The 27,731-nt window shown below is 40.8% G+C and overlaps 1 protein-coding gene across 1 annotated transcript in view; it reads right to left on the bottom strand.

Moving 5' to 3' along the window:
* Positions 1 to 5,374: 5,374 nt before the first annotated feature.
* Positions 5,375 to 27,731, bottom strand: part of LOC132815921 (A disintegrin and metalloproteinase with thrombospondin motifs 16) — a 256,517-nt gene continuing 234,160 nt past the window's right edge. The window contains exons 19-23 of the mRNA XM_060825296.1: positions 22,850 to 23,054; positions 19,587 to 19,781; positions 15,250 to 15,474; positions 7,824 to 7,971; positions 5,375 to 6,044 (exon numbers count right to left, since the gene is read on the bottom strand). Of these exons, the coding sequence (XP_060681279.1) occupies positions 5,929 to 6,044; positions 7,824 to 7,971; positions 15,250 to 15,474; positions 19,587 to 19,781; positions 22,850 to 23,054 (889 nt within the window). The 3' untranslated portion in view covers positions 5,375 to 5,928. The remainder of the gene's footprint in view (positions 6,045 to 7,823; positions 7,972 to 15,249; positions 15,475 to 19,586; positions 19,782 to 22,849; positions 23,055 to 27,731) is intronic.

Raw genomic sequence — 27,731 nt, 5'->3', positions numbered from 1 at the left:
GAACATTCACTCCCTCAACTATCAACATAGTAGCAGCAGTGTACCACCTACAAGATGCACTGATCCAGTGAGGCCTACCTCAACGTTGGGAACAACATGCTCCATCTTCTAAGTCAGGGTGTTGAGGTGAGGCAATGGTGAGTTACCTCTTAAGGGGGATTTTTGTTTGTTAACGACCTTATTATGTGCACATCTCGCATATTGACACCCAACTTCCTATCCTCCTCAAGCAAACCAGACATCAAGACTTGCACGTCAAAGAGATACCTAATTAGCCATCCATCTCATGGGTACACTTTGTCCTGCTGGCCTTACATTTGCCATGTTAACATAAAGCCAGTTCCAATATAGGGGCATTTGTGGCTCACCTACATTTTTGTTCCAGTGAGAAATGAAAATTCTTTGCAGCTGACATGGCAGAATTGCACCCCATGTATAAAACCAGATCACATTTTCATATTTAACCAACCCTTGAGCTGCACCCCATGCCAATAAATATTCTTGTAAATCTAAGCAACACAAAGAACAAACAACGCTAAAGATGATGCTGATGACAACCGTCATTCTCTCACTAAGCAAGTGTTCTGTAGTCTTGTATATAGCCACAGAGAATATAAGAACATCAGTTGGGATGAGTATATGTATTGAAATCAGTATGCTTCAAGAAAAATATGAATAGTAGTATTAGATATGTGAGTTTAGTTTCTAGAATATACAAAGCATTAGAGCTGAAAATGTGTTGCTGGAAAAGCGCAGCAGTTCAGGCAGCATCTAAGGAACAGGAAATTCGACATTTCGGGCATAAGCCCTTCATCAGGAAGGTTTCATTACTGATGAAGGGCTTATGCCTGAAAGTTCGAATTTCCTGTTCCTTAGATGCTGCCTGACCTGCTGCGCTTTTCCAGCAACACATTTTCAGCTCTGATCTCCAGCATCTGCAGACCTCACTTTTTCCTTTATACAAAGCATTAAACAGATTATGTGTAAATATCAAAACAGGTCTCTGCGTTCTTTTGATAGAAAAGCAGAGAACCATGCTGATGCAAACTAATGAACATTCATTGACTATTTACTGTAAATACAATGACAGACTTTAAAACATCTCCATCAGAAACTTCGTCCCACAGGTTCCAGTTACATACACTCTGACATCGTCTGATACTACTGTTGATACAGTCTGAGAATGAGCATAAAAGCTATTAATCCTCCACATTACAATTTGGAGAAATGAAACAGATTATTAAGTTAGATTTTCCTGTTTCAGATCCTTGATGGACAATGTGTGTGTGCAGACATTGGATAATGTTAAGCTCATACTTAGTTTAAAGCCTCCTGCAGTCTGCCAAAATTCACCATCAAGATTAATTTAACAGGAAATATCCTTGCTGCACTATCTTCCTCAGAATATCAAATACTGTACAGGGAGATTTAATGGGTTCTTTTCTGACCAATCTTCCTGCACTTGTAGTACCAAGTCAATCCATCAGCCCTCTGTGCATGATACATAAGAGTTATAGAGTCATACTGCATGGAAACGGATCCTTTGGTCCAATTTGTCCTAGCTGACTAGGTTTCCTAAATTAAACTAATGCTATTTGCTTGTGTTTGATCAGTGCCTCTCTCAACCTTTCCTGTCCAAATGTCTTTTAAATGTAACTGTACTTGCCTCTACCATTTCCTCTGGCAGTTTGCTCCTTACACTCACCACCTTTCGTGTCAAAAGGTTGCCCTTCAGGTCCCTTTTAACTCTTTCCACTCTCACCTTAAACCTATGTCCTCTAGACATGGACTCCCCCACCCTGGGGAAAAGACCTCGGCTATTCACCTGATCTATGCCCCTCATCTTATGATAAACCTCTGTAAAGATCACCCCTCAGTCTCCTACGCTCCAATGAAAAAGGTCCCAGCCTATCCAGCCTTTACCTCTTCAAGATCGCACCAGATTACCACAATGTAAGTGGTTTTGTGACATATCTCTTGGCAAACCAGAACTCAATTATATTGTTCCCTAAATACGTAAAAGCAAGGAAGGTGCATTCATAACATGGGCAAACATTTTGAGTATGCAACTGCAGAATTTTCCAATGTTGTTGCCAGACAGTAAGAGATGGTAGTGATTCCTGGCCTGGAAATATAATGGCAAGAAGGTTGAAGCATCTATCATCACTATCTATAGCTCTAGGCTACAAGCAAGTAAGTAAAAGTACACATTGCCGCAGCAAGTCCGATTTCTTGACTGATTCCCAACAAGTCACCAGCACCAAATGCATGAAAGAGAGTGGAATTGGAGAGAACTCACTATCATAAATGTAATTGTGGATTTCTACTTAGTGAATAAAATATAGATGTAGTAGCCATTTGCTCATTAGGAATAGGCTTTTGTTTACAAATAGCAAAAAAAAACCGAAGCCAACTGCAAGGTCCCAAGTTAACCAGGTCATTGCTGTTCTTTGATTTGATGTAATTAGCAGCAGCATTAAGGCTTTTTAAAACAGTGAGCTTTACCACGTATTTTAAACATTGTTCCCTGCATCTGTCACCTCCACTCAGGCAATACAAAAAACAATCCAAAGCAGCTGAGTTGCAGGCACCTCATAGATTATATTTCAATGCAATGTTCTAACAAGTGCTATAAGGAATTCTTTCATCTATTATTATTTATGTCTTTTACGTAACTACACACTGCCAAATATGTAAGACATATTTGGCATGACATACCTTACTTAGTTTTCAAAAATGACTGACAGCAGAATGATGCTACTGACAACGCGGAGCTTGAGAGATAAGAAATAAGGCATATTTAATACAAAAACGTGATATGCTTTTCTATGCTTTCCATATATTGGATCTCTAAGGCATGAGATAGTCTAAAGAGACATTGGATCAAAGTCGGCATATTATATTTGCTTCTGTCCACTCGGGACTCTGCTACATTGAGATTTCTTCAAATCAACTCTCTGTTGTTCCTAACAGTTGTCAGTAAAACAAGAACTTAACTTCCAATTCTTGGCTTGATCGGATTCCAAATCTCCTGAGACAGATGGAGAGCAGAGTAATGAGTTAGGCAGCTGCGCCCAACATGCGTTTTCTAGCTTGTAAAATTTTTACAAAAGCAAATATTTCCTGATATATTAATATCAGCTCTAAAAAAATAATTGACAGGTATCACTATACAGCATCTTTGGTTTGAAAGCCAAACAGATTTGAACAATTGAAAGAGTTTCACAACAAGGATCATACTAATCCTTGATTGTTTTAACAATAAATGCATTTTAAGTAGCTGCTAAACGTAACGTGTATTGACTATATATTTCATTGATAATGCCCCTCAAGTCCACAATGCCAACAACAGCAAACACAAGTGAACTTCATTACCTTGGATTTGCATGATTCGTGATTTGAAACCCTTACAATTGGCTCAATGCATTACTCAGTTTCCAAGTCAAAATCATTCCAACTTGGTCATTTATCACCATTCTCTAATTTACAAACTGTGGAAATAATTTCTGAACAAGGACTGCAGCAATTTCAGCAGGCAGCCTACTAGTTACTTACTGATGCATCACAAGGGAATGGGAAAGAAATTCCGGTTTTGTCACAAAGCTCTTAAAACTAAACACATACAATGGAAACTTGCTCTATAGCCCATGAGTGAACAGGGCCAATAACAAAGTTGCCAATAGTGAATTCTTGAAAGTGGTACAAAATCAATATAGATCATGCAATTAAACTCCATGCTGGTTTTGAAAAATTTGCTGCATAACAGAAGGAAAAATAACGTGTGTAGCCCCCGATTATTGGACAAAACTTTTCCCTAATTTCTTTAGATTTTTGACTCTTCCAATGAGTGTCCTTGTTTAAAGATAGCAGAATCAATACAGGACTTCTCCAACTCCAGTTTCTCCAATAAAAAATGCACTCAATATAATCAATTCTAATCAAGCAGCTGCTGAAGGGAGCCACAGCCTCATTAAGCTCAGGCCACTGAGGCGAAGGGTGTTTGATGAGTGCTCCAATACAAAGAAGGTTCAGGAAAGAATGGTGAGTGCAGTGTGTGATGGTCCCAGAGTGCTAGCAGCCTAGGATACCTACATTCAAATAATTCCAAATTTACTTTGACTGAGGTGGTACGATGGCTCAGTGGTTAGCATTGCTGCATCACAGAACCAGGTACTGTGTTCGATTCTAACTTTGGCCAACTGTCTATGTGGAGTTTGCATGGACTGCCCCTGGATGCTCTGGTTTCCTCCCACAGTCCAAAAATGTGCAGGTCAGATGGATCGGCCATCCTAACTGTCCATTGTGTTCAAGGATGTGCAGGCGAGGTGGATTAGCAATGGGAAATACAAGGTTACTGGGATAGCTAGGGTGTGGGTTTGGTTGTGATGCTCTTCTGAGGGTCAGTATGGACTCGATGGGCTGACTGGTCTGCTTCCACACTGTAGGGATTCTATGAGTAGGAATAAATGGTTCGTTGTGGGGTCGGAAGTCTGTGACTGATGCGGTACTGTTTGGAGCTGTGTTTGGTCCCCAACTGATCAGTCTATATCAATGGTTTGGAATGATCATCAAGAGCATTTGTAAATCGGACATTTATAAATCCTGGACTTCCTGTAATGACAATCAAAATGGTCTTGTATTTTAAGCCAGAATTTCTAAGGTATAAAATAAATAAAGGACTATATTATGATATTTCCAATGAAATTTTATTACAAAACTCCATAAAAACATAAATATTTTCTCACAGCTGGGTGAAAAATGTTTACAGTATTACTGCACAGAATTGCATAAAGTTTAAACCAACCAAGATACTTCAACAATTCTGATTATTTTAAACTGTGCATTTTTTTTTGCAAAAGGCAAACATTTGAACAAATTCGCAAGATATTTGTAAATAAATTAGAACGTTTTCCTTAAAAAAAATCTAATAATGTTGTACTTGAAAGCACCATTGTTAATTTAGTGGTACCATGAAGCTCAACAATAACAAAGTGAAAATATTACATTGAATGATAGTTTAAAATGACACCGAATAATGTGTATACCATTAAAGAGATGGAGACAATTAGAGTAGTGCACAGAAGGGATCTTCATTTTCTGTAAGGATGGTTACCAATGCTAAAAAGACCAGTTTGATAAATAAATAAAGCACCTTCAAATTTTGTTATGTTCTGACGTAATTATTATCTCCTTTCTCAAACTGGTTCATTTGTATCTGCTACTGCAGTTTTGACTATATGTTTTGAGAGCATAATTTAATAATAAACAGTTACATGCCCTTACTGGAGTCAAAAAGCACCATTGAATCACTTGAAGGCTAATGTTCCTTGAAAACAGTGGGTCCAAGAGTTCACTACAATGGCAAAATAGCTACAGTAGTTTTAAATATGGCACAGTGTGTTTTATTTAATGGTCATCAATTTATTTAAATGAGGTAAATAAATGGGTTGAGAAAGTTTAATTCAGATTCCTCCCACACTTTCCACACCACCCCCCCCCCCACCCCCCGACTTTTGTTTACACAGTATTTTGAATGCCTTCTGGTTTTCAAAATCTTTGCTCAGTTCAGTTCACATAGCCAGATTGTGTAGGTCGGTAACATATAACACCTCCTTTGAAAAACTGGTATATTTTTCAATCTTCCACTTAAATACATGGTATTGTAGGTACGTTGCTGATTGTTGCTTGCGAACCGAAACACTCAAATATGGGCAGTGCTGCAAAGATTTTGCTGACCTGGTGATAGTAATATATGCAAGAAAAGCTCTCTTTTATCACATTGATTGACAGGTGGAATGCTGCTAGGTTTCATATACAAGTCAGAACCTGATTTAGTCTTTACCTCTTCAATCATCAGATGCAACCAAAATTACAATGTGCAGCTTCCTTATAAAGAAATTAATGCATTTTGTTCGTTTATTGGTTCTTCTATACATTTGACGTGGAGCACGACTTGCAGCACTGCTGGCCGTAGAACTTGTGACCGCAAACACCATGCTGGGGTACCAGGTAGCACCAGTTGAAATAATCTTTGCAATACACATCTTCATAATTGGACACGGGATGGAAGTGTCAGGGAAAAGAGAAACAATACATTTACGTTATTTGTTGTTCCACCCTCGAATTCTCCCATTTTCTTTGCATAGTAAATTTCCTTTGGAAAGAAACTAAAATGTATTGAATGATGGCAGCTTAAGCTGGAATCATTTCAGTGGCTATACCACTGCACACGATTATATATCCCATTTCCCCTTCATCAAAAATATACTTGCATTACTTTCCTCTTATAAATCTCCTTGTCAATTTCACTGTTCAATAGAAGACCTACCACAAGGCAAGGTAGCAATCAGGCTGGGGAAAGGACCCAGTAAGAGATAATGACGAGCTGTGAGAGAAGGGAAGTAATTGAGAACATGGGTGAGCAGTGGTCAATTTTGAATGTTTTGAATGTGCAATCCAGTGGTGATGGGGGGGTGGGGTGATGGGGTGATGGGGTGATGGGGTGATGGGGGGGTGGGGGGCTGTCCTGCACCTCCTGAATCAGCTTTCAGGAAAGTATATTTACAATTTTGATCATGACCTCCACTGACTATCACAGTTAGGCTAAATGTAGACCGCGATTTTCTGAATCGTGCTGATCCGGTGCTGATTACAGTACGATTCACCCAGGCAATTTATTCTGAGAGCCCACATACAACAGTGTGTTAGGTTCTGCTGAATTAGTCAGATTTCAAGAATTCATGCTGATTGAAACAGACCAAGAGTTCAAGACATAATTTCCATTGAAAGCATCTTGTAGATACTTGACAGTCAGATGTAGAGAGATGGGCAAAACACAGTTGATGCAGCTAGGTGAGGAAACTACTGTAGAATCTTCCATGAACAACCAATTCCTCCCACCCCCTTCACTAAATGTAAACAGGTTAGCTTGAAAGTATTATAAAAATGCTGTAATAACTTGATCAGTGACTGGTTCACCAGCAGAATTCCTGCATTTAGGATGTGGCCATAATGCAGCATAAGTTATCTGGTCAGCCACCTTGAGGAAGAATGGGGTTGAATTTTATGAGGTGCTGGATTCTCTGGCCCCACTCCCAGGTTAAAAAAAAAATGGGAGAAGCCCCGGTGAGGAGAACAGTGGGCTGCCCCAGAGACACCTCAATGGCCAACTGATAGGCTGGAGGTCGGGTTTCTGCCCCTCAGAAGCAGAGGCCTGTGGGATCAATGCATTCAGTAGGGGGTTGGGGTTCAGGTGATAGAATGCAGATCTTGCTGGGCTCCTAGCTGGCAAGGATGACAGCGTGGGAAGAGAAGCTGTGGGGTGGCGGGGTGGGCGTGTGTGAACCATTGAATTGTTACAGCGCAAAAGGAGGGCACTCGGTCTATTGTGCCACTAACCCATGCCAAGAAAACTGCCACACTGACTACCTTCCATCGATTTCTCCCTGGATGAGGCCAGTAGATGGGAAACAATTGTGCACTCCAGGGTCTCAGTTGGCTGGTGGTGACCTGACGTCTCAATGATTGTGGTAGCTGGGACAGGTGGTCAGGCAGTAGGCAAGCTGCCCTTTTGGATCCCTTGAGCACCTACTCCTGTAACAGTCGAACACACTAGTAGGAGTGGGTGGATGTAAAATCCAGCCCATAATATCACGTCGTTAATCATAATGCCCTACCACACTCAAAGACTGATACAGTGGGCTATTAGGATGATGCATTTTAAAGAATACCTCCAAAATGTTAGTAGATAAAATTGTCACATCATTTCCACAGGAAAAAGATATTAAAATGCTTACTGGTGCAAAAAGTTATTCACTTCTTACCTTTCTTTTCAGGCAGAGGACAGAAATTGGTATTGCAAGCTTCTGTAGCGAGAGGTTTTTGATGCAGTAGGCACCCTGAGGTAGGTCGGCCGTACGCAAGACATTGAACTGCACGGGCTCGCACCCCTCCCCCACAGCTAACAGAGCACTAAAATATTAAAAATTAAAATCATTTGCTGACTACATTTTAGTTCAGAAAGTGGAGCTTATTCACAACAGTTTTTGACATAACCTACCGAAACTTCAAGCTTAAAGCAACCACGCCACAATAAATGAACAGCAAAGAAAATACTGAATTAAAAACAGAATTCATCTTTAGTTTACGATTCGCAATCACTGTTAGCAAACTACTATTACTCAAAAAGAAATCATAACTATATTCAAAATATTTATCCAAGAATAGTAATTCTACAATGGAAAAGAATGGGCAGCAGGGGCTATTAATGAATCTCCAAATAAATGTGGTTAGAGGATGTAAATAAATTTCTCATATAAGAAGAAATTGTCCTCACCTGTGAGTACAAAATCTATTAATGTTGAAACTTTTGACAATTATTAAGCAAAACCGAATCCACCTGCTCACACTAAAATCTACAAATATCTATCAAAAACAGAAAATAAACAGGACCTGCCTGTTTACAGCTCGAAAATTAATCAGGGTTTGTGAGTAATTCATGCATGCAAGACAGAGCCTCCATGGAAGCAGCTTTTGGAGTCCCTGGAATGTGCAATCCAGAGTTTGGAAACTAGACCAGTAAGATGCCTCTTTGTATCTGGTCCCCCAGACACCTTTGCTGGGAGGTTAGGCAACTTTTGGGATTGTGGGAAGTAGGCATGCTTGTGCAGAAGAGGTGCATTAATACGTTGTTTTAATTTGGTTATGGGATGTGGGCATGGTTTGTTAGGCCAGCATTTATTACCTATCCATAAATGTTGAGAGAAAGTGGTGGTGAACTGCATTCTAGAATCTCTTTTGGTCCTTGGGGTATCAGTACACCCACAGTTCTGTTAGGAAGACAGTTTCAAGAATTTCACCCATCGACTGTGCAAGGTACAATTAAGATGGTATATGGCTTGGAGGAGAATTGTTAGGGGATGGCGTTCCCACACAGTAGTTGTCCTTGTACTTCTCAGTGGTACATGTCACAGATTGGGAATGTGCCGTTATAGGAGCATTGGTGAGTTATTGTCGGATATCTTACTGATGGTACATACAGTCCCCAGTATGCATCAGTGGTGAAGGGGAAGTGGATGTGGTGCCAATCAGGCTGCTTTGTACTTGATGGTGTCAAGCTTTTCAAGTGGTACTTTTACTGCATCCAACTAGGCAAGTGGAGATTCCATCACATCCCCGACTTGTGACTTGCAGATGCAGACAGGAACTGGAAAGACAGGAGATGAGTTACTCATTATAGAATTCTTTTAACTCTGACCCCTCCAGCTCAGTTTCTGTCCTCAATGATAGTTGGGAATTCGGAGATGATTTAGCTGTTGTGTGTCAAGGGCAACGGTTGGATTCTCTCTTGTTGAAAATGAGCAGTGCCTGGCAAATATTGTCAGCACAAGCCTGGATCGTATCCAAGTTTCGCTGTTCATGGCCATGGCTGCTTCAGTTTCTGAAGAATGCCGAATGGTGCTGAGCATTATGCATTCATCAGAAAACATCCCACATCTCACTCAATGAAGGAAAGATTGTCACTGATGTCGCAACTGGAGATAGTTGAGTGAAAGAAACCATCCAGAGGAAACCCTGGAATGATATCCTGGGAATTGAGATGGCTGATCAATAACCATAGCCAGTTTTCTTTTGTGCAAGATATGACTCAAACCAGCAAAGAGTTTCACCCTGATTGACTGTCTTTGTTAAGAATGCTTGATGCCACAGTCAGTCTAATATTGCTTTGAAGGCAAGGGAAGTCACTCTCATTTCACCTCTGGATTGAGCTCTTCTCTCTATTTAGTACTGATTGGGACTGCAACACCTGTTTAGGAATGCTCAAAGCTGCCAAGAAACTGTCCAACAGAATGTGCGGTGATTTTAAAAAAAAGTATTTCAATGTGGTGATAAAAAAAGGTATGTTCTGTTGACATAGATTATTACAGGATTGTAAAGCAAGACTGATTTCCCAAACATTTCCATAACAGGATGCCATTTAACTGCCTATAGAATGAAAATATTTGTTTCTTTAAGTGATAATTTGAAGGAATATCAATGTATGAATATGTTTTATATCAATTAGAGCATTTCTTTTCATTAATGCATCAACAATAGATAAATAACTCTCTTTTATAGTTGCATGCTTTCTGTGGCTTGGCCACAGCATATATTAGATGATCTGCATGGAGAGAGAGAGGGGAAAAGGGTTGAGGGCATTGAATGTACACAGCTGGCATAGCAGCTACAAATGGTCATGTGTGTGACTGCAAGAAAAGGATGTATGAGGGACTATGGGAATGGGTAGTCAGGCATAGTATGGCATGTTGATAGGAGGACCCATGGGTGATGGGTAGATTGGCATTGGGCAAGTTATAAATTTTATCATTTCTGACCTTAACTATATAATTTCTCTCCAGTGGTAGAATAGTTTCTTTGAACAATACTGACACACCTTTTTCCCTTTTCTCTTCCTTGAAGACCTTTCTGCCTTGAATATTAAATCTTCGAGCTTTTGAGAAGATTTGTAGCCCAGTTTGAGGTTCTGTGCAATTTTGCTTACTGAGTTGGAAGGTTCATTTTCAGATGTTTTGTCACCATACTAGGTAACATCAGTCAGCTTCCAATGAAGTGCTGGTGTCATGTTCCACTTTCTAGTTACATGTTTAGGTTTCTTTGGGTTGGTGATGTCATTTCCTGTGGTAATGTCATTTCTTGTTCTTTTTCTCAGGATGTGCTAAATGGGATCCAAGTCAATTTGTTTGTTGATAGGAGTTCTGGTCGGAATGCAATGCTTCTAGGAATTCTCGTGTGTGTCTCTGTTTGGCTTATCCTAGAGTGGATGTGTCATCTCAATTGAAGTGGTGTCATTCCCCATCTATATGTAAGGATACTAGTGAGAGTGGGTCATGTCTTTTTGTGGCTAGTTGATGCTCATGTATCCTGGAGGCTAGTTTTCTGCCTGTATGTCCAATGTAGTGTTTATTTCAGTTTTTGCAAGGTATTTTGTAAAAAACGTTCATTTTGCTTGTTGTCTATATCGGGACTTTTAAATTCATTAGCTGCTGTTTTAGTGTGTTGGTGGGTTTGTGGGCTACCATGATGCCAAGGGGTCTGAGCAGTCTGGCAGTAATTTCTGAGACATCTTTGATGAAGGGGAGAGCGGCTAGGGTTTCTGGACATGTTGTGTCTGCTTGTTCAGAAATTGGCAGACTGTGTTCATTGGATACTCGTTCTTTTTGAATACACTGTATAGGTGATTTTTCTCTACTGTTTGTAGTTCCTCTGTGCTGCAGTTTGTGGTGGATTATTGAAATAATGTTCTAATGCAGCTTTGTCGGTGGGTGTTGGGATGATTGCTTCTGTAGTTCAGTATTTGGTCCATAAGTGTTGTTTTCTTGTAGAGCTGGTTTGAAGTTCCCTATTGGCTGTTCCCTCTACTGTGACATCTAGGAATGGCAGTTTGTTGTTGTTTTCCTCCTCTTCAGTGAATTTTAGGTTAGTAACAATATTATTTATGGTCTTGAAGGTTTCCTCTAATTTGTTTCATTTATTGATGATAAAAGTGTCATCCATGTAGTGGACCAAAGTTTGAGTTGGATGGCTGGAAAAGCTGTTTATTTGAGTCTCTGCATTACTGCCTCTGCCAAGAGCCCTGATATTGGAGATCCCATCGGTGTTCCATTGGTTTGTCTGTAGGTTTTATTATTGAAAGTGAAGTGGGTGGTAAGGCATAGGTCCACTAGCTTGACAATGATGTCCTTGCTGATGAAGTTGGTGGTATTTGGTTTGTGTAGTCAGTGTTTCGTTGGCAAGCTTGATGTTGATGGATGTGAACAGGGCTGTTACATCAAAGGAGACCTTTATTTCAGCCTCTTCTATCTTGGTGTCTTTGATGGTATTCAGGAATTATTGGGTGGAGTGAGTGGAATAGCATGAGTCTTATACTAAGTGTTTTAGTCTTTAGCGTAGTTCCTTCAGTAATCTGTACATTGGTGTTCCAGGTAGCGAGACTATGGGTCGGAGGGAGGCTCCAGGTATGTGAATTTTGGGTAATCCGTAGAAGCATGTTGTGTTGGATCCATCTGGTTTCATTTTCTGGAAGTCAGTCTTGTTTAATTCTCCAGATTTCAGAAATTGATTTATTTCCAAGTCAGAATAGAGAGTGGCTTGAAGGGGAAATTGCAACTGATGGTACTGGTATGGGTTAGGAAGATGTTGTCTAAAGATTGTTGTTGAGTTTTGGTAGTACATCTTGTTGATATTACACACTGAGCGTTAGTGGTTGAGGGAATGGATTTGCTGGAAGCTTTGCCAAAAAAAAAGTGGCTGCATTGTCCTGGATGGTGTCAATCTTGTTAAGAATTGTTGGAGTTGCACCGAACCAGGTAAATGGGAGTATTCCATCACATTGCTAAATTATATAAGGATCCACAAAAACCCTAGAAAACAAGCCTTGGTGCCAGATGTTCATTCCAACAGGGGCTAGAATCAGGGTGAAAAATGCTGCACATCTCTGAGGTGCAATCTTCTTCAGCCTTCCTAATCTTTTATAATTTTTATGTAGCCTTTCCATTGGTCATGAATACATAGTATAAAATGCACACATCTGTTCTTAAGTTAGCATTCCCATTATGATGGCCACAGGGAAACTATTTCCTCTTACCCTTTCTTGTGAAAGTGTGGGCTTCTGTGTGCTGTTAAAAAGTCTCTTTTGACTCAGCATGACCATAGGGGCATGTCTGCGGAGGACTGAGGAATATTCTTTCAGACAAAAGTAAAATGTTTTGGCACCTTTAAATATCACTATGAGAGGCTATGTTGGAAGATGTAAGTGTTTTTAATACATGCCTCATCAAGTGATTTGACCTATAAATGTAGGTTGATCATTATATTGACCAGCATTGTGTAACTGCACTGTCATGCATTATAGTACTTTTACATTTGTCATACATGTCAAAATTCATTGACAATGCATTGTCACGTATGTGGTAAGATTTAAATTGGCTGTTAAAGAAAAGCCTTACTTTTGAAAATTGAAATTAAAGAAACCTCATCAACTGCTTCTCTCCACCTTTGGAGTCACAGTGCAGAGAAACAGACCCTTCGGACCATCGTTTAACCTAGGCCCTCTGGTTTTGGTCTTCCCCATCTGAGGAAAACAGCTCTGGCTATTCATCCTATCTGGCTATTCCACCCCTCATGATTTTATAAACCTCTATAAAGTCACCCCTCAGCCTCCAATGCTCCAGGGAAAACAAAGTCCCAACCTATTCAGCCTCTCCCTATAGCTTAAACCCTCCAAACCCTGCACCATCCTTGTAAATATTTTTTGTATTGTCTCAAGTTTAACAACATCCTTCCTATAACAAGGAGACCAGAATTGTATATAAAATTCTAAAATGGCCTGAACAATATCCTATACAGCCATAATATGACATCCCAACTCAATACACTGACCAACAAAGTGCCAAATGTCTTCTTCACCACCCCACCACTTCCAAGGAACAATGTACCTGCACCCCTACATCTCTTTGTTTAGCAATACTCTCCAGGGCCCTACCATTAACTGTACAAGTTTGCTGTACCAAAATGCAACACTTTAAGGGCGGCACGGTGGCACAGTGGTTAGCACTGCTGCCTCACAGCGCCTGAAGACCCGGGTTCAATTCCCGACTCAGGCGACTGACTGTGTGGAGTTTGCACGTTCTCCCCGTGTCTGCGTGGGTTTCCTCCGGGTGCTCCGGTTTCCTCCCACAGTCCAAAGATGTGCGGGTCAGGTGAATTGGCCATGCTAAATTGCCCGTAGTGTTAGGTAAGGGGTAATGTAGGGGTATGGGTGGGGTTTCGCTTCGGCGGGTCGGTGTGGACTTGTTGGGCCGAAGGGCCTGTTTCCACACTGTAAGTCTAATCTAATCTAAAAAAACCTGATATTTATCTAAATTAAGCCATCTGCCACTCCTCAGTCCACTAACCCATCTGATCAAGGCCCCACTGTACTCTGAGATAATCTTCTACACTGTCCATTGACAGGCACTTTGCTTTGAAACAGAAATGGAACACAATTTTGCTCTATCAGTTTCAGGCAATGTAAGCTTCTGTTTTGCCAAGTGTAAACATTATGAATGCATGGCTGCATTTTAAAGCTTATAATGGCTTCACCTCTGCAAGTGGTCTATTGATCCAAGAGTGAGTGACACTTTTAAGAGGCTGTAATAAAATAATATACATATGGTGGTGACATTTTCTTTGTCTGCAAATCTACAAGTTACTTAAAGGATGAATCTCTTTTTTTACACTACAGTTTTTACTTGTTCTTTCCAGCATCAGTGATGTTGTTTTTTGAATTCATTGTTTTATTACACTGCTAAATATTTATTTTTACATGAATTATCATTGCTATTGCATGGCTCACGAGAATTATCCTATCGATTGTACTTGGAGAGCATGAAGATGGCATGAAGGTATACGGAGAACGAGTGGTTTGGAGGGTCTTTGACTCTTGTTTGGAACTGGGCTGCTGTGTTGAAGAATGGAGGCCAGCCTGCTATCTGCATCTGCACCTATGTGCCCTCAGGTTCTCCATTAAACCTTACAAAGTGCAGTGTGATGCCGCCTTCTCTGTTAAAAAGTCAAACATTGGAGACAAATTTGGTGTGTATTTCTGTAAGTGGACATACGGGCAAAGAAGGTCTGCTTGGGCCCACATAAAAGTCTTAGTCCGGTACATTCATAACTTAATCTTAGTTTTACAGCAGGGTATTTGCCGGGAATAGTGCAACATTACAGGAAGAAACAGCTTTTTAGTATTTGGGATTAGGCACTATGGAATGTCACTCTGAGTAAGTGGAACCATGAGTTACAAAGCGCTTCACTGGTCCTCCAGCAGTATGGAATTGTACTCAATGTATTTGAATATAGTGAGCTAGTGGGCCTTCCAGATCAAGAAATGGAACTAACCCCTGAATTTGATCAGCCCAAATACAGCATGACAGCATAAACAATGGACCGTTAGCTAGAAATGGATATTTTGTTCTTTTTGTTCAGTGTGATTACAGTCTTAATGTTGATCCTGATTATACATACCTGAACATTTACTGGTGCTGCTATGATTTTATTTGGGTTTAGTTGCCAATCGCTGCATTCTAATATGAGAGTGAAATCTGAATTATGGGACTGAAATAATTGATAGAGGCTACAATCCTTTTTGGAAAGGGCTGGACAAATGTTGAACACCCATGCAAAAATAGAGTAGCTGCAACATCCCCTTACCTGTGACCAAGGTGAGGCATACCAGCTTGCTAGTGCATTGCTGAAGCCCCTTTCACTTGGTGGTTTTGGACATGCACTTAGAATGCATGTTCTTTCCAGCTCCAGGTTAGGTCTTGGCAAGTGATTACATCTTTTGTAAGCAAATTCTTTGTATTTTCCAGAATTCTCTTTGTTTGCACACTTTAAATGTCTCTTCTGAATCCCTTTACCACAGGTTACAGAACACTGGAAAACATGGCGAAAATAACAAAAAGACATTTATTTTTGAAGAGATAACAAAAGCAATTAATGAGCACAGTGCATAATGTGGCTGATATGGATTTTCAAAAGGCATTTATAAAGAATCAGCAAAATATACACCAAACTTACACATACAGGGCACAATTTCAAAATGTACAGATGCCACAAAACATGAAAGTTTTGTGAACTGTGAGGAGAATAGTGATAGATTTCAAGAGGATAATGACAGGCTGGTAGAACAGTTGGACAAATGACAGATCAAGCTTGATGCAGAGGAGTGTGAAGTGATACTTTTGAGGGTACAATTCTAAAGTAGGTGCAGGAACAGAAAGGGCAGAGAGATATTTACACAAATCAATGAAGGTGGCAGAGCAGGTTGAAAAAAAAGCAGTTAAAGAGTCAAACAGACTTTAGCTTCGCAAGTCGAAGCATAGATTATAAAGGCAAGAAGGTTATGGTAAATCCCTATAAACCACTGGATTAGCCTCTCAACTGGAACCTTGCAGAAGGTTCTGGTTTGTATCCAACTCTGGACACATCATCTTAAGAGATTTCACAGAAGTGGTTCCAAGGATGAGGGACTTAATTTTTATCAATATTTTGGAGAGGCCAGGGTGGTTTTGCTTAGATGAACCTGAGATGTGATGGAGCTGCATGACATCATATGGGTCTAGACGCAGACAAACAACTCACAATGGCATAAGGGTTAAGAACTGGACGATAGAGATTTTAATTGACAAAAGAACCACAGGCAACTGGAGGAGACGTGTGCTCAAATCTGGAAGGCAGGACTAGAGTGTAGTGGAAGATGATTCAGTTGTAGCTTTCAAAATAGAGTTGTATAAGTACCCAACGAGAATAAAACTGCAGGCTTCATGGGAGACATACAGGCAATACAAGTTAAACTGCTGGCTTGATGTTTGAAATGGTTTCTTCTCTGCTTAAAGTATTCAATGATTTTGTTAAACCACTGAAATTCTGAGGTCAGGAATGGCAAGGTAACAAATTTGAGACTGAATCATGTCACCGCAGCAAAATTCAACTTTGGCAGCAATGCAAACAGCAGTGAAAGAGCGGCCTGTCATACACTCTGCCTCTTGTCCATTTTCAATAAGGTTCAATAGAAAGGAAAATAAAACAAGGTGTTTTAATGGGAAACTGATCCATTACTGTTTCTGATGCACTCCCTCAAATTTGTATTTCACCTCCCACCAGCCCCGCCCCCCCCCCCCGGTTTTGTTTGCATTAAAAATTGAAAATACTGGAAATGCAGAGTAGGTTAATCAGCTTCTGTAAAGGTAATAAAAGCATAATAATTTATTGAGGATCTTCCAACACAACAGTTTGAACTTTATTCACTCAAAGTCTAAACCTAAACAGACAGAAATCTATGGGGTCGTGTGTGCTGTAATCTAGGCAGATAACACTCTTTTTCAGAAGTGCAGATTTGTTAAGGTTTTGTTTTGTTAATTTCCACATTTCTACGCCCCACACTTGGAACATTTGTTGGAGAAATAGACAAGGACATCAGCACACTTGATGAACCGGGCATCTCATTTCCCACCTCCTATCTTGAAGCTTTTATTTCATAGTTTCTTCATCAGATTCAGGATTAAACAAGCATTCCTAATGGCGTGCTATTTCTTTTGAATTTTGTTCTTTAAGGGTTGGTTTTTATGCAGCCAATCATGGTGGCTTGGCTCAAGAGAATTACTCTTCTGGTGCTGGGAAAAAAAATCCCCAAATAGAGTTGAAGCAGTTGATGTAGGAATCCTATGAGCAAGATATCACTAGGTCTCATTGCTGAACCAGTTGATACACATTATCCCTGAGCTCATCACACTTCAATTCAAAGATGTCCCACATTCTTGAAAGCTTGCCCAGACAAACCTGTGACCTATCAGCTTGGTAGGTGGAGGGGATGCCTCTTCCGATCATCTAATCTGAACCCAATCTAGTGATCTGCTGTTGAGGAAGAAGAGGTGTAGTGTCTCAGTTCTGGCCCTCACTTCATCCTGCGACCTCCCCACTCCAAAATCAGTGTCCTGAAGTCTGTGGTCCCTGACGTAACCTGGGCTACGAATGGGTGCAATAGTGCCAGCTGCCACTCTCCAGCTGGCAGGATGAGGTGGTCCTGGTCTTTGACTGGCAGCTAACGTCAGGGAGACTTCTGCCGCTGGACCCCTCCATCACCAGCAGGACCCGATGTTGGCCAATTAAGTGCCTGAAGAATACTTGATCCTGCCACGCCTCTTCCCAATGGAATTGATGAAGAGGTAACAAATAGGTTAGACCAGGGAAACCGAGTGGATGTTATCTACCTAGACTCCCAAAAGGCCTTTGATAAGGTGCCTCATGGGAGGCTGTTGTATAAGGCAAGGGCCTATGGTGTTCGAGATGAGCTACGGGCATGGATTGAGGATTGGCTGTCTGACAGAAGGTAGAGAGTTGGGATAAAAGGCTCTTTTTTGGATTGGCAGCCAGTGACAAATGGTGTCCTGCAGAGTTCAGTATTGGGGCCGCAGCTGTTCTCTTTATATATTAATGATCTGGATGAAGGGACATTCTGGCAAAGTTTGCTGATGATGTGAAGTTAGGCAGACAGGCAGGTAGTACTGAGGAGGTGGGGAGGCTGCAGAAAGATTTAACACTTTGGGCATAAGCCCTTCTTCAGGATTCATTCCTGAAGAAGGGCTTATGCCCGAAACGTCGAACCTCCTGTTCCTTGGATGCTGCCTGACCTACTGCGCTTTTCCAGCAACACATTTTCAGCTCTGATCTCCAGCATCTGCAGTCCTCACTTTCTCCTTGCAGAAAGATTTAGACAGTTTAGGAGAGTGGTCCAGGAAGTGGCTGATGAAATCAACATGAACAAATGCGAGGTCTTGCACTTTGGGAAAAAGAATACAGGCATGGACTATTTTCCAAATGGTGAGACGATTCATAAAGCCAAAGTAAAAAAGGATTTTGGAGTGCTAGTCCAGGATTCTCTAAAGGTTAACTTGGAGGTTGAGTCTGTGATTAAGAAAGTTGTGATTTATCTCAAGAGGGTTGGAATATAAAAGCAGCGATGTGCTTCTGAGACTTTATAAAGCTCTAATTAGACCTCATTTAGAACACTGTGTCCAAGTTTGGACCCCACACCTCAGGAAGGACATTCTGGCACTGGAGGGTGTCCAGCAGAGATTCACATGGATTATCTCTGGAATGGTAGGCCTAAGAATACGATGAACGTTGAGGATCCTGGGATTGTATTCATTAGTGTTTAGAAGGTTGAGGGAAGATCAAATAGAAACTTAGAAGATAATGCATGGTGTAGAAACTGTTGATGCTGGGAAGTTGTTTCCGTTAGGCAGGGAGACTATGACCCATGGGCACAGCCTTAGAATTAAAGGGGGGTCAATTTAGAACAGAAATGAGGAGATATTTCTTCAGCCAGAGAGTGGTGGGCCTGTGGGATTCATTGCCATGGACCGCAGTGGAGGCTGGGACATTAAATGTCTTCAAGGCAGAGATTGATAAATTCTTGATTTTGCAAGGGATTAAGCGCTATAGGAAGAGTGTAGGTAAGTGGAGTTGAAATCCCCATCAGCCATGATTACACGGTAGAGTGGACTCGATGGGACGAATTACCTTACTTCCACCCCTGTATCTTATGGTCTTATGATGCTGTCCAGTGGGTGAGATATCTATCAGCCTGATGTAACTGCAGTCTGTATGTGTGAATGTGTTAGCAATGCATGTGAAGGAACATGTGCAATCAAGATTGCCTGTAGGTATTCAACATCCTTTTTTCCTATTCATTGACTTCAATGAAGACCTGAGTTGGTTTTCATTGCCAAAATAATTTGAGGTTCTGACTTGTCAGCAGGGCCATGTATAGCTAACCTATTATTGTAGCATGACTTCTATCATTTTCCAATATGTGAGATCTTGGAAGACCTGTCAACATCACTGTTTCAATTAGAGATTCCATTCATTGGAGATCTTACATGTTCTATTGATTCTGCTTTAATATTTTTGGTTACCTGTTATTTCTGGTTATTATTTGATCGATAAATTACTGTAGACTTTGAAAACTAAACTGGTTACTGTACCTCGGCCCATGTGGATATAAACCACTGCATTTTGCGATGTTTATGACAGCGTTTCAACAAGCAGATTTCCTGGGTTTTAGGTTTTGCTTTGGCCTTGCAAGCACTTCCATGTAGGATCTGAGATCTGGGAGTCGGATTTGTGCTCTTGCAAACAACAGTCCTCTTTTTCCACCCTTTTCCACATGTTCGGGAACACTACAGACAAACAATAACAAACAATAACTGGTTATTTCAGCTTAAGTATCATAGTATTCTGGCTTAAATTCTATTTTTTTCCAATTAACCTGCATTATATTGTCAACTTGATCGATGTTTTATTAAAAATAATAAATGTTTTATTAAAAACTACTCATCATCATCATGAATTTTGTCGGTTGATTTAATGAATGTGTGATCTTGATACAACGACAGCATCTACTCTTTAACGTCAATTATATATCCAAGGATTTGCACTGGTTAATGCAAAACCCATTTTCTGGGAATGAGAAACAGTATAGATAAACAGAAACGATCTGGCTATACTGGTGATCTTAGAATCTTAAAACCTCTACAGTGTGGAAACAGACCCTTCAGCTCAACAAGTCCACACTGATCCTCCAAAGAGTATCCCACCCAAACCCATTACTCTATATTTACCTCATGATTAATGCATCTAACCTATACATCCCTGAAAATTATGGACAGTTTAGCATGGCCAATTCACCTAAACTGTACATCTTTGGACTATGGGAGGAAACTGAAGCACCCGTAAGAAAGCCACATAGACACGGGGAGAATGTGCAAACACAGACAGTCACTTGAGGGTGGAATCGAACCTGGGTCACTGGCACTGTGAGGCAGCAGTGCTAACCATGAGCCACCGTGCCATCCCCTTGTGATGTTTGTGGCCAGATGAACAAGTGAAACCTGGTTCAACTTTAGACTAATGGGTAAACCAATCAATATCAAAGCTTTCCCATAACAGAAGGGGAAAAAAAAACAATTTTAATATCGCAGTACCATAATTCACATCTCAAGAGAACTGTGGCTTAATTTTCTCTTGTAAGACTAACCTTCCTAGTAAAGTTAACACTTAATATCTGCTGTCTAAGCAATAACATGAAAATAACTTAAGCAAGCTACTTATTAATTCTATGCAGTGTAGATGCTGACATTCGAAGAATGGCTCAAATTAATGTCCAGAAAACTGTGCAATGGGATATAAAGCAAATTTATCAATTTGACATTCAAACTCTTCTTACTTTAAAACTCTATTAACTTCCAAGTTTATGGCAATCAAGAGTTAATAGTTAGTGAGGTGTAACTGGTGCCTAAATTAGGGTGTTAACTGCTATGGCTGACTAGGTCCAGCCAAGGTGTTGGTACCAGGGTATATGTTAAAGGGATATATCGATGGAACAAACCATATGGCATGTCGGAGTGTGGAAGAGAGAATTTGGACTGTATGGGAAGGAGGTTGTTTTTCAGTTTGGGGTGAAATATGAAGAGATATTTGATGTCATTCTTCTGACAAAAGAAAAGTAAATATTATAATTTTGGAAAGGGTCCAGAAAGATGTACATTTAGGGATGCTTGTGATACATTTTTGAGGGTGACAGCTTGAGAAGGTTGTTTTAAAAAGGCATGTTGTATTCTTGGCTTTACTAATACAGGTGTGATTACAAAGGCATAGTCATCGTGCTAAATCTCTATAAAACACGGACTAAGCCATTGCAGGAGTGCTTTTCTCAACTCTGAGTATAACACGAGGAAGGATGTGAACACCTTGGAGAAAGTGCAGAAGAGATTTCCAAGGATGGCACGAAAGATGAGGGACTTGAGTTATCGAAGAGACTGCAGAAAGCAATGTCATCTTTACGGCAGAGAAAGTTCAGAGTCTTTGTTAGGGTAACTAAAGAAAAACTCTTCAGTCATGGTAGGAGATGGAGGAAACCTTGTTTTTAGTGCAGCATTTTAATGTATTTCTGACCCACAATGCACCAGCTGTAGTGGAAGCCAAGCAACAGCAGCATTTAAAAGAGAGTTGGATGACGAGTTGAAAGGCAAGAATATAGTTTTGAGAAAGAAGCAGAGTGGAAGTTAATTAAATAGTTCTACCAAAAGAGCCAATGTATAAACAATGGGCTGAATGGCCAGCCCATATGCTATATTATTGTGTGATGGAGAAAAAAATCAGACATTTGGCCACTAGAGGTCAGTACATCTTTTTCACCAATCTTCCGATGTTATCAGTCAGGAAACACAGCTTGATTGTCCAACTTATCCTCTAATGGAACTGAATTCCACAACATTCGGCACTGAAAGTGCTGACATTTGTTCTAAAATGTGGGATTTTAATCTGAGAGCAATGACTTGTGAATTACAAAAACAAATTTATATCCAGTTCATGAGCTGATAATTGAGCTTGGTAAATTCTTTACTATGTTTATGTTGGATAACTTTATCAGCAACCACATCATAAATCAATTTGACTGTGCGAGAATTAAAATTTAATATGTCATTTTATAATTCAAAAATGTTTAGGATTAATCTATGCTGTTTCCAATAGAATGTATAACAAAAAAAAAGTATACCAGAAGATCTTGGCCAAGTATTGTTTCAAAAACAAGAACTGTGTACGGTCAGCAACAACAGATCCTACAACCGCTGATTTTAAATGCTGTTCTTTCATTAAGTATTTAGGAGAAGCTAACTGATATACACGGTCACAAAGAAAAAATCATAAGGTAATTGCAAATATAGGCATAGGAAAGTGAAGACTACATTAAATTTTAGGAAGTAAGGTCAAGTGAGTCACACATGCTCATCTCTTCAGTAGCCACTTCTAATTTAGTATAAATGATCATAGTACAAGTATGGCCTGAGTGAGATTCCATTACTTATTTTCTATCTCAGAATTTAAGCTGACGTTGTTACAAGATCAGGGATACTAGTATGTTGAATTGAAAAAAAGGATCAATACAACAAAATACTGCCATATATGGAATAAACAGCATTAGAAGGGAGGGATTACAGATATCATTCAATTCAGCGCATCAGGGAGCATATGACCAACAGGCATCACCAGGCTTATTTGCTGTACATGGTCAGTAATTGACTAATCCCCCAATTACATGGTAAATTAATCCCCATCTGATTGGGATCTGTTATTGGCTTGGTCTTAAACATGGTCCTGGGTCTATTAAAACTCTCAGCTAAGTGTTGGTATAGCTGAAACAGGATTATAACAGAATTATAATTCCTACAGTAAATTTGACATGTACCTCAGACCAAGCTCCCACACTCCATGCAGGTGGACAGTTATGAGTATTACATGCTTGCTTTCGGACTGGCATTGGATATGGACACAACGCATGATGCACATCTTCTAGCTTATTGTAAGCGACTCTTCGAGTGCAGCGGATTTGTCTTAGCTGTTCACCTCTTCCGCACGCTTGGCTACATTCTCCCCAGTCACCAACAGCCCAGCTGTGAAAATATCAAAACAGTTCACAGGCTCATATTAAAGTGGAGGATTAAACCTGACAGTTACCAGAAACCTGGAATGCAAGGTCATGTCTGTTCTGAACATTATCTGATCCCACATAATACTGCTTTTGAACAGAATGAAGGACATAAGACAGAATAAATTAAACAATATTAAATCTGAATGACTTGTTTTCCAAACACACTTTAAAGTCAGCTTGGCTTTGTTGGGTGCAATGGTCTGAACTCAAGATAGAATGAAGATTTCATCTTTCTTCAATCATTTTGCTCGACCTGTATATCAAAAAGAAATGAAGCATTCATGCCAATTTTTTAAAGAAGTTCAAAAGCCCAGAAGATTTCAGAGAGATTGCAAATAGATTTGACAATAATACAATTGAATAAATTTAGGGTGGCACGGTGGCACAGTGGTTAGCACTGCTGCCTCACAGCGCCAGGGACCTGGGTTCAATTCCTGCCTTAGGCGACTGACTGTGTAACGTTTGCACGTTCTCCCCATGTCTGTGTGGGTTTCCTCCGGGTGCTCCGGGTTCCTCCTACAGTCCAAAGATGTGTGGGTCAGGTAAATTGGCCATGCTAAATTGCCCGTAGTGTTAGGTAAGGGGTATATGTAGGGGTATGGGAGGGTTGCACTTCGGCGGGTCGGTGTGGACTTGTTGGGCCGAAGGGCCTGTTTCCACACTGTAAGTAATCTAATCTAATCTAATCTAAATCAAGACTACTGTGGTGCAATAGTAGTGTTCCCTAATCTGAGTCAGAAGACCTGGGCTCCAAACCTACCTGTTCCAGAGGTATGCACTAATATCTCTGAACAGGTTGATTAGAAAATACAGCAAACTTTGTTTGAACAGGCACTCTTGATAAACCGGCAAAAATTGCTTACCTCAAATATTGCAAAGTTTACTGTACTATCCTGTCCAATTATTAGAGTTTTTAAATTTATTTACCACAATATAAAATATGCATTGTTCAATTGAATAGCCACACAAAATATCCAACAGTTGATTGAATTTTGAGTCAATTTTTCCTCAAATTCAGCGATCTATTGCAATGTCCAAGTAGCCAGTGGAGGGTGCGAGTGAGAAGGCTCTCTGCCGAAAAGTTTTATTTAAAGCAAAGTTGCATTATTATTTAAGTGACTTACACTGTAACCAGAATAACAGTAATGTGTGTACCCCCAGCATTATGTTTCCATTACTTAGTGTGTTTTTCTAATTGGTGAAAACCAATGCAGTTAAAGACCAGCAAATGACTTACCTCTAATTCTTTACTGCCATTTCTAATTTCATCCTGCAAGATTCTGCAGGTGAATGACACTCCAAACTAAGGCCAACTTCATTAATTTAGTCAAATTATGATCATGCTCCAAATACTGCCCTCGAGGTGGAGAAGAGATTGCTTTTTTTTATCCTCTTCAAGAATGGATTTTTGCAAAAATACAGATTTGGAGAGAGATGCAGTGGTTTTTGTTGAAGCTCATTCTGAGGAGCTCAAATATGCTGTACAGGCTGGTCCGAGGAACACAACAGAAATAAACTTCAATGACAGTTGGAAGATCAAATTGATGTTCTTTGGTGCCTGAATATTTCTGGCTTTCCAGGACAGAGTTGCCCTTGAGGTAAATGTTACAAATTGGCACATTCCAAGGTCTAGGAGTGCATTTTAAAATGTGCTGTAAAGCTTGGGGAAGTTGTCACAGAGGCACAATGATGAAGGACCACTGTCAGAAGCCTTTCAGCTCTATAACACTGAGACACTGGAAACAGTGTAGAACACCTGAGTGTATTTGCAAGAAATTGGCTAAATATCTTTTTCATCAAGTTTCATGGTGTTGGGGGTGGGGGGTGTGGTAATGTTCTCTCTGTAGGGCCCAGTGAATTTTCTCACGTTACCATCTCAAACCTGCCAATGCACCACACCCCATGGCACACTGCTCATCCGACGCTTGGTCTATTCTCCTACTCATCACTGGAGGAAGTGCCCACCACTGGAGGGACATTCTGGGATTTCTGGCACTGGTGCCATATTTAAAAAGCCATTTACAGTCAGTTGCTGGTAGTGCAGAGGTTCCCTGCATAGTTCCTGACATTTGTCCCAAATAAGGAAGATAACAGGAAGTTGGTGCCCCCCCCACACTACTTTGTAGATAACGACCTGGCAGTCCTGATGGACAGGGTTATGTGGAAGGAAGGCTGATTCTATTCCCAGGACTAGCAAAAGAGGTCACGACACCAAACTGTGCCAACCTAGTTGAGGGTGCCATCCAGGTCAGGATGGTGGCAACCATTCTGAGGAATGCCCAGCGTTGTAGAAAGAAAATCTATGACCTTCTTCACTCTGCCAGGGTAACTTTCAACAATTCCTCTGCTAACTTACTCTCACTCCATGACTGTACTCAACTCACACCAAGGCTAATGGTCTCACTCTCACTGCTACTTGTAGCACCTTTCCTCACTTGCTGTCACCCACACAATCCCCTGAACCCTACTAACTCTACCGTGCCTTTGTGCCTCCAACTCATCCACCTCACCACCATTCTCCCACCTGATTTAGCATTAACAGCTATGCTAGCCACTTTAATTTCATTCTATCACTCCATTTGTTTCAATCTAGGAGACTGAGGCCGACATTACAGCAATAAGAGCTAAGAAACTTAACGGGATGCCTAACATTTGGCTCCTCACCATTTATGAGAAGATCCTATCACTGACCACTCCAAACAGCCAACTTTGTGAAGCCACTGGACTGATATCAGAGGCTGCCCTTGACTAACTATGTCAGAGTACCAAGAGTGTATTCCTTGCCTAACTAAGGATTACTCTGTTTGAATGTTGAGGTTTGGTCATTTGTCTGAAATACAACTAGGGGGTTTGCTACATTCGGTTCAGATGTAACAATTATATAGAACTGTGACATGCACTACATGTCAGCCCCCTTGACTGTCGGTTGCTGTCAAGCATAGCTAGCTGCCCAGTTGTGTGTCTTTGCGAAAAGGCAAGTCAAGTCAAAAGTACTGTGAGACTTTAAGCACCAGCTGAAGGGGACAAAGTGAAAAAGATATGGCAAGGCAGAGATGCTGTGAGCTTTCAAGTAGGCACATGAGTTATTGAGCACAAAGTTATGAAGAGAGGACCCCTGAGATGTACTCTGATCCAATCCATAAGCTGACATCTGTCCCTTTGCAAAGACTGCAATGAAAGGTGCCGGTATGTTCCTAAATGCAGTTCCTAAGTGCAGAACTGTTATTGTGTTCGGATTTTTGATGGGCCAAAAGAGTGCAGTGAGGATGGTACTTGTCTGATGCTGGCATCCATGGGTTGGGCTGTGCACTGTCACTGTTCTTGAGCATGCCTTGAGACCTTGGTGCCTGGTATCCAAGATAGAGGTGCAGATAAGCAAGTGATGAGACGCAATCATTCTGACTTTCATGTCAAAAACTGTTACGGTCTAGTTTCTAACTGACGAGTGGGAAACTCCATATAAAAAAGGTGACATTAACTACTAACAGCTGGTCATGTTTGCTAATGCATGCGAACAGGCATCTTGCTACTCACTGGTGAGATCCTTGTTTTGCCTTTCACCACTTGGCTGGAGAATGGGCCTTACTGCTCTTGACATTGGGAGAGTAGACAGGCAGCGTTTCATTATGAATCAGCAGTTAACTTATCCAATTCTCAAAACCCTGCCATACCCTTCCTTCTTTCTGTTCAAAAATCCTACCAGGAGCTAACACAAGGCTATGGCTTTTAGATATTTTCTGATCAACCTGTTCAGAGATACTATGATGCAGCTCTAGAGCAGATGGGACTTGAATCTAGCGCTATCACTTGACACCACTGTACCATGGCACAGCCCCAAAACTATCAGGTGACCACAGAGGCTTCAGATCTCAACGCTGCTTTGTTGCTGGTAGGAGCATCAGTTCAGATATTTTTTAATAACTTGTTCAGAGATATTATTACACACCTCTGGAGCAGATGGGACCTGAACCCAGGTCTTCCCTGGTTCAGAGGCAGGGACACTATCACTGTACACAAGAAATGTTGGGAACATCACTTCATTTTCTTTGTCATTGTGGCACGGTGGCACAGTGGTTAGCACTGCTGCCTCACAGTGCGAGAGACCCGAGTTCAATTCCTGCCTCAGGCAACTTTCTGTGCAAATTTGCACACACTCCCAGTGTCTGTGTGGGATTCCTCCGGGTGCTCCGGTTTCCTCTCACAGTCCAAAAATGTGCAGGTTAGGTGAATTGGCCATGCTAAATTGCTCGTAGTGTTAGTTGAAAGGGTAAATGTAGGGGAATGGGTCTGGGTAAGTTGCTCTTCGGAGTCGGTGTGGACTTGTTGGGCTGAAGGGCCTGTTTCCACACTGTAAGTAATCTAAAATACCAGATATACAGAAGATCAAATGCTGTAAGCCAGGAATTATATTCTCCCCATGTCTGCATGTGTTTCCGCCGGGTGCTCCAGTTGCCTCTCATAGTCCAAAAATGTGCAGGTTAGGTGAATTGGCCATGATAAATTACCCGTAGTGTTAGGTGAAAGGGTAAACGTAGGGGAATGGGTCTGGGTGGGTTGCTCTTCGGAGGGTCGGTGTGGACTTGTTGAGCCGAAGGGCCTGTTTCCACCTTCTAAGTAAAATAATCTAAACCGCATGTTT

This window comes from Hemiscyllium ocellatum, chromosome 5, assembly GCF_020745735.1.
Source record: "Hemiscyllium ocellatum isolate sHemOce1 chromosome 5, sHemOce1.pat.X.cur, whole genome shotgun sequence".
Taxonomy (NCBI): Eukaryota; Metazoa; Chordata; class Chondrichthyes; order Orectolobiformes; family Hemiscylliidae; genus Hemiscyllium; species Hemiscyllium ocellatum.
Note: the sequence above shows the minus strand (reverse complement) of the source record. Positions and strands in the feature narration are given on the sequence as shown.